Here is a 6,000-nt window from a genome sequence, read left to right on the forward strand (position 1 = left end):
TCCCGCCGCTTAACAGATCTCCCTCACGTGGCCCGGGACTCCCTGGGCACATGGCCAGGTAGACTGGGACAGCGAGGAGCAGGTGCGGTCACATGCGTACTGCCGCCTCACTCTGGTGGTGCCGGAATCTCACCTCGGAACGGGACAGTCCCCCCCAGGCTGGTTTTCAGCAGGTCTATTCTTTCAAACACACAGACATCAAATTTCACCGAATCCTTCTTCTGCCTCGTTGAAATGATCCCTGCCCTTTGTTTGAGAACACAGCACGGTGTATTCGTTGAACTTTGGAAATGTTATACCCACCTAACACGTCAGAGACAGCCTGAGTCAGCCGGAAATGATGATCAGCTAACCCAAAGGGCTTCAATGGCACATGGAAAATGAAAAGTAATTTATTTTGGTGCAAAATAAGTTGCCACCTGATGGCTACCACGGTGGCTGGAAAAGGATGGAATTTGCCTCCAACCAGACCCGGAACGGATGGCGGAATTCTGGCAGGCCCCTCAGGCAGGGAGACCACCGTTGCACCAATGAGGGGCTCAGACCCATATCCCCCCACCAATAAGGGCCGAGGCGACCCCCGTCTCAGCTTCTGTGTCAAGGGGAGTTTAGAAAGCCCCTTCCCGTCTCTTCCGCGCTCTTCCTCCTCCGCAGCCCACTCCGTCACGTCTGTCTCCTGCACGGGGAAGGGAAGCCCATGGCCGTGGTTCCCTGAAATAAAAGCCATCTGAACGCTTTTCATATATTCAGCCGAATTATTCTTTCCCTGGTGGTCGGCGAATCTAACATTTTGGCCAGCGGCCAAGCTAACACCATCCACCCACAGCCTGTTCCTAGCACGTATTCTCCATAACCGTCCTGAAGACTGCTTCAACATTGCTGGGTCCAATCGGCTTTTTTTTTTAGGGAAGTTTTGTGTCTTCATGAAGTCATAAACGTGTAGCTTTCTTTTAATGTCCTTGTCAGACTTTCCTACTGGTGCTATGCCGGTCCCATAAAATCAGTTGAGAAGTTTTCTTCCATCCATTATTTTTTGGAGAAGTTTGGGAAATGTTGGTATTATTCCATCCGTCCTTGCGTGGTGGAACTCAGCAGCAAAGCCGTGTGATTCATGCTTTCTGTGTTGGAGGTGTTTTAGCTATGAACTCAATTTCTGATTAACAGAGGCCTACTCGGGTCTGGCACGGTAGCGTGATAGGCCAGTCCTCTGCCTGTGGCGCCAGCATCCCAAGTGGGCACAGGCTCATGTCCCAGCTGTGCCGCTTCCGATCCAGCTCCCTGCTTACGGCCCGGGAAAGCAGGGGTGCAAGGGCCCAAGTCCTTGGGCCCCTGCACCCGCGTGGGAAACCAGGAAAAAGTTCCAGTCTCCTGGCTTTGGATCAGCCCAGCACTGTCCATTGTGCCCTTTGGGGAGTGAACCAGCAGATGGGAGAGCTCTCTGTCTCTCCTCTCTCACTGTAACTCTGCCATTTAAGTAAAATAAGCAAATCTTAAAAAAGAGAGAGAGAGAGAGAGAGAGAGAGCTACTCGGACTATTTTTCAAGTTTTTGTGCCGTACCTCTTTCCACTTCTTTGCCCATTTTATCTTAATTGTCGAGTGTCGTGGCATAACCTCCCTGGACCATGGCTGCTGTTTGCACAGCTCGGCGCCCTGCTGTGACCCTCTCCTGCGCTGGTGGTGCTTCTCTGTCGCCTGTGGCCGCCTCCCCACTGCCCCGGCCTCCTCACTGCCCCGGCCTCCTCACTGCCCCGGCCTCCTCACTGCCAAGCCCTCCCCACTGCCCCGGCCTCCTCACTGCCAAGCCCTCCCCACTGCCCCGGCCTCCCCACTGCCCCGGCCTCCTCACTGCCAAGGCCTCCCCACTGCCCCGGCCTCCCCACTGCCCTGGCCTCCCCACTGCCAAGGCCTCCCCACTGCCCCGGCCTCCTCACTGCCAAGGCCTCCCCACTGCCCCGGCCTCCCCACTGCCCCGGCCTCCTCACTGCCAAGGCCTCCCCACTGCCCCGGCCTCCCCACTGCCCTGGCCTCCTCACCACCCCCTTGTTGGGTTTCACTTGGGCACGGTGCCACATGGCCCGGCTCTTTCCGTGTCTCTGGCCGGATTTGGATCCGCCCTGTGCTGCTCCACCGGCTTCCTCCCTCACCACTGGGCTTGAGGTCTCCTCCCGCCGCAGACGGTGGCAGCTGGCCTCTGTTCTCTGCCCGTGGCAGCTGTGTCCGCCGCATTTTCCCATGTGATGTATTTGAATTTTATTAAAGACAGTGTTTGTTTGCGTTAAGGTTTCCCTTGTGTTCATGGGTTATAGTGAAGCATGTGGTTTAATTTCCAAGTATTTACAATCACGCACATATCTTTGGTTGATGATTTTGATTCTGTTGTCTGTCGTGAGCACGTGGAAGCACTGCTCTCTCGCTGGCCGGATGGCTCACGGTCCTCGGGCCTTCAGCAGGCCGGGAAACGGCTGGCCGCCCCCTCGGGGCTTCCTTCCCTTCCCCTGCACCCTGGCCTCCAGCGTCCGCTCAGACACTGTCCCCTGGGAGGCTGTCTGCTTGACAATGTCTTCTTCCTCCTGTCTTGTGGTTTGGGTCAATTCCGACGTTCAAGTTCACTGATCTTTCGTGCTTTGTCACATGGGAGGGGTACAGAATCCAAGAGGTCGCACTCATAAACCCAAACAAAACCACTCAAAGTCCAGCAGGGAGCGATGCCAGCCTTTAGCCCCAGCCGGGCCTGGGGGAGGCCAGTGGGTCACCTGCTACCCCAGCCACAGCAAGCAAGGCTGGGCAGCGAGTCCAGCTGCTCAGCGGGTGTCCGGGTGTTGCGCCTCTCCACCAGGCCCACGCTGGGGGTGTGAACAGGGATTGTCCCCCAGGCCACGCCGGGTGGTAGAGGTTATTTCTCCTGGGGTGGGGGTTAGGTGCCTTTCCTGCCGCAACCTCATCTGCTTTGAAGTTTTTCATGCTTGGCTCTCGACCTCCGTGCAGCCGCCACCCGCAGCCCCTGCACGGCTGACCCTGCTGGCGCGGCACTTTGGGGTCCGCTCTGGGTGGCTATTCCAGCCCTTGGATGTGAGTCGCACTTTCCTCTTTGCTGTGTCTGGTGGGACATCGGCTTCTCGTCCTTCCCTGGAAGAGTGCTGGGCCCGGCGGCGCAGGAACCTGCCAAGCTGCCCAAGCGCCCAGGCTCACTCAGGGGCCGTGTTGGGGCCGGTGACCCTCCTGGAGTCCGCGCTAAACACTTCAGGGGGCTGCAACGGGCTCGGCCTGGGAGAGAGGGCACGGGGAGCACTCGTCTGCCCTTTGCCCCAGACCCTGAGGAGGTCAAAGGGCAGGGGGCAGCACGCTGTGGGTCTCTGGATTACGTGTTGTTCAATAGGGTCAACCTCCAGACTCAAGACATTTTCCTTTCTGTCTTCAGATTTATTTATTTATATTGAGAGGGGTTAGGGTCAGGGTCAGGGTTAGAGTTAAGATTGTAGTATCAGAGAGGTTGAGAGGAAGAAACAGAGAAAGCTCTTCCATCCACTGGTTCACCCTGCAGAGGGCTGCAACAGCTGCAGTTGATCGGAAGCCAGGAGCATCTTTCAGGTCTCCCACATGTAGAACCCAAGGACTGGGCCATCCTCTGCTGCTTTTCTGGGCTCCAAGCAGGGAGCTGGACCAGAAGTAGAGCAGCCGGGACTCAAACCGGTGACCATATGGCCTCCTGTGCCACAGCTGGAGGCTTAGCTTGCTGTGCCACAGTGCTAGCCCAGGATGTTTCTGTCTCCTGGCTGTTTGTTTTGTTGCTAATTAGGTTAGATCCCCAGAGAATGTCTTTGCAATTGAAAGACCCACTAAGATGCGTCCCTGGGCTGGACCAACTATCTTGGGCAATGGCCCACGCGCTGCTGAAGAGTACAGCTGATGCCACTGTCACGGTGGGCTGTGCCCTCAGGCTGCTCTGATGCCCGGGTTCTGCGGTGAGGAGGGCATCTCCGGCCCCCGCTCTGGCGTCCAGGCTGTGCGGTGGGGAGGCCATTTGCTTGCGCCCTGCTCTGGTGCCTGGGTCAGTGTCAGGGTTAGGAGCTCTGCAGCAGGGAAGGCATCCCTGGCCCCTACTCTTGTTCCTTCTTGGTTTCACAACCAGTGGGCTGAGGGCAGCATCTCCTCCAATGGCGCCCACCAGCGTCATCCAAACGGAACTTGGAATATTTCTTGAAGTGCCCGGTGGCCACCACCCTGGCCTCCTGCACTGGCTACCCCACGTGTGCACGCATGTTTGCCAGTTTCCAACCTGTGCACACACCGCAAGGACAGGCTCAGCCCTATGACCAGGCTCTGGCTGCCAGCCACCTCTTAGGGCAACCCACATGTGTGGGAGGCCAGAAGAACCCAGAAGGTTCCCCAGGCAGAAGATCCCGGTCAGGTGGAAGGAGGAGATGCCAAGGTGGCCACTCAGCAAAATGACGATGCAATGACCCAAACGTTACGGATAGACCCAAGACTGCCTCGGGCTGTCACACGGCGATTCAGCCCAGCCCTGCCCTCCAGCACCCTGGAAGGACGCCTGGGAGCCCCCTCCTGCACACAGCAAACCCCAACCACGCACAAGGAGCCCCCACCTGCACACAGGGAGCCCCAAACCTGCCCACAGGGTACCCCCACCACAGGGAGCCCTAACCCTGCCCACAGGGACACACCACCCTGCACAGGGAACCCCACCTGCACACAGGGACCCTCCATCCTACACAGAGAGCCCCAGGGTCCCTAAGGGATACAGGACACGCAGAGTCAGTGGGTGCAGAGCTACAGGACTTTAATGGTGAGTTTGCCCAATGCTTGAGAGCTGGACGCAGACACCATGCGGAGCAGAGGCCACTAGGGGGACCCAGCACCACAGACTGACCTTGTCACAGTCCAGCTCAGTCCCACCCAGGCCCCAGAAACTCGGGGGATGGCCTAAGGGTAGCAACAGCTCAACACGCAGGAACCAGATTCCAGGATCCACACAGAACTGGCCCCACACAAAGTCAGGCCGCTCAGCAGCAGGACTGGCCCGAGGAGAGGCCACAGCAGGCCGGGCGGGGGCAGGCAGGCCGGCAGAGCAGGGACACGCTGGAGGCCGGGCGGCAGCAGCTGGGCTGGCAGCACGAGGCGGGGGCACAGCAGGAGGAGGCGGGCACACTGCAGGTGGGTCTGCACACGGGGCGGCAGAGCAGGGACACACTGGAGGAGGGTCTGCAGCAGGACGAGGGGCAGCAGCTGGGCTGGCAGCACGAGGGTGCTGGGCAGAGGGGCACGCAGCTCACTGGCCTGCAGCAGAGGTAGCTGGACTCCTGGCAGGGGGAGGAGCCACAGCACGAGGGCTGGCAGCTAGACTGCTGGCAGCAGGAGGAGCTCTCAGAGCACACGGGCACACAGCAGACAGGCTTGCAGCTCACTGGCCTGCAGCAGAGGGTCACACAGGAGGACTCCTGGCAGGGGGAGGAGCCACAGCACGAGGGCTGGCAGCTAGACTGCTGGCAGCAGGAGGAGCTCTCAGAGCACACAGGCACACAGCAGACAGGCTTGCAGCACACGGGCTTGCAGCAGAGGGTCACACAGGAGGACTCCTGGCAGGGGGAGGAGCCACAGCATGAGGGCTGGCAGCTAGACTGCTGGCAGCAGGAGGAGCTCTCAGAGCACACGGGCACACAGCAGACAGGCTTGCAGCTCACTGGCCTGCAGCAGAGGGTCACACAGGAGGACTCCTGGCAGGGGGAGGAGCCACAGCACGAGGGCTGGCAGCTAGACTGCTGGCAGCAGGAGGAGGAGGAGCAGACGGGCACACAGCAGACAGGCTTGCAGCATAGGGGCTTGCAGCAGAGGGTCATACAGGAGGACGGGGCACAGCAGCTGGGGGCACAGCAGGGCGGCTCGCAGCAGCTCTCTGGGCAGTCGTCCACCTGCCAGGAGTCGTGGGAAGCGGGCATGCAGATGTTGCTGCCATAGCTGAGGTTGCTGGAGCAGACGGACAT

General features: G+C 59.3%; 1 protein-coding gene across 1 annotated transcript; it reads right to left on the bottom strand.

Annotated features, from left to right (window-relative positions):
• Positions 1–5,022: 5,022 nt before the first annotated feature.
• Positions 5,023–6,000, bottom strand: LOC131479887 (keratin-associated protein 10-1-like). Its single transcript, XM_058661545.1, has 3 exons — positions 5,722–6,000; positions 5,345–5,658; positions 5,023–5,245 (listed from the first exon to the last, which is right to left on the bottom strand). Exons 1-3 carry the CDS (start codon positions 5,998–6,000, stop codon positions 5,023–5,025), a joined length of 816 nt encoding a protein of 271 aa, XP_058517528.1.

The sequence above is a fragment of the Ochotona princeps genome, chromosome 3 (assembly GCF_030435755.1).
Source record: "Ochotona princeps isolate mOchPri1 chromosome 3, mOchPri1.hap1, whole genome shotgun sequence".
Classification (NCBI taxonomy): Eukaryota; Metazoa; Chordata; class Mammalia; order Lagomorpha; family Ochotonidae; genus Ochotona; species Ochotona princeps.

Bases quoted from the DNA above. Each gene is read 5' to 3' on its own strand.
- LOC131479887 (XM_058661545.1), bottom strand. From the start codon at position 6,000: ATGTCCGTCTGCTCCAGCAACCTCAGCTATGGCAGCAACATCTGCATG. The intron at 5,659-5,721 runs GTGACCCTCTGC...GTGTGCTCTGAG, and splicing joins CCTGCCAGGAGTCCTCCTGT to AGCTCCTCCTGCTGCCAGCA. The intron at 5,246-5,344 runs GTGCTGTGGCTC...CTGCCAGCCCAG, and splicing joins CAGTCTAGCTGCCAGCCCTC to CTGCTGCCCCTCGTCCTGCT.